We start from the raw sequence: 886 nt of genomic DNA, 5'->3' as shown, positions 1-886 counted from the left end.
GGAACGCTTCAGGGACTACGGCGCCACTGTTCTTGGCGTGGCTAGTCGTGCACGGGAATCCATTACACACGTGCAGTCGTATCGGAAACCTTTGTAACGAAACTTCTTCCATAGGTTATAATAAATACCCACTTGCAAGTTACATCCAAGTTAATTTATTTCCACGAACGCTCTTTGCTCCTCCCCCGAAACTAACAGGTTATGGGCCCAGAGCACAAAGATACGGAATAAAAATTGGTAACTGCGTAAAAGTGCGGGAAAGTGGAAGTGAGAAGTGCGATATCAGGAAGGGAAAAGATGGCGTCGTCTAATATACTACGCATCGAATTCCTGAATAAGGACAATTACGATACGTGGATGATCCAGATGGAAGCGATCCTCATTAAGAACGATGCATGGGCGTACGTCAACGGAGAGAAAGTAAAACCCGAAGTAAACGACAATGACGCCGCATCGAGGGAGGCAGCGCGGAAATGGGAAATCGAGGATAGGAAGGCAAAATCTGATATCATATTGTCAATCAAACCGTCCGAGCTGAAACAGGTAAAAGCATGCACCACATCTCGAGAAGTCTGGCAGAAGCTGAAGTCGATCTACCAGTCGAGTGGCCCCGCACGAAAAGCTACATTGTTGAAGAAACTTAAGCCGGGTATTCATCTGAGCACGAATGCGAACGAGGCAAGGCGAGTCCGAACAAATGCCTCGTTTTGCCTCGTTTGTAAAATTTTTCTTCGCGAACGAAGTCTGCCGAGGCAACGAACGAGACAGTAATCCACAACGAACGCAATGATCCAGCGAGATGGACGATCGTTTGGTGGCCAGCGCTGCTTCTGTGGTAATTGCCGGATTATTAAAAGAAAGAAAAAAAAGGCGGTGGTGGAAGACT

General features: G+C 47.2%; 1 protein-coding gene across 1 annotated transcript; it reads left to right on the top strand.

Moving 5' to 3' along the window:
• Positions 1 to 297: 297 nt before the first annotated feature.
• Positions 298 to 649, top strand: LOC113464877 (uncharacterized; the record flags this gene model as incomplete). The annotated part of the gene is made up of 1 exon (XM_026817381.1): positions 298 to 649. A coding segment is annotated over exon 1 (352 nt), but the record flags the coding sequence as incomplete, so codon positions are not given.
• Positions 650 to 886: the final 237 nt, after the last annotated feature.

This window comes from Ceratina calcarata, unplaced genomic scaffold (genome assembly GCF_001652005.2).
Source record: "Ceratina calcarata isolate Rehan_Ccalc_2016 unplaced genomic scaffold, ASM165200v1 scaffold5727, whole genome shotgun sequence".
Lineage (NCBI taxonomy): Eukaryota > Metazoa > Arthropoda > Insecta > Hymenoptera > Apidae > Ceratina > Ceratina calcarata.
This window is presented reverse-complemented; position numbering and strand designations above follow the sequence as displayed.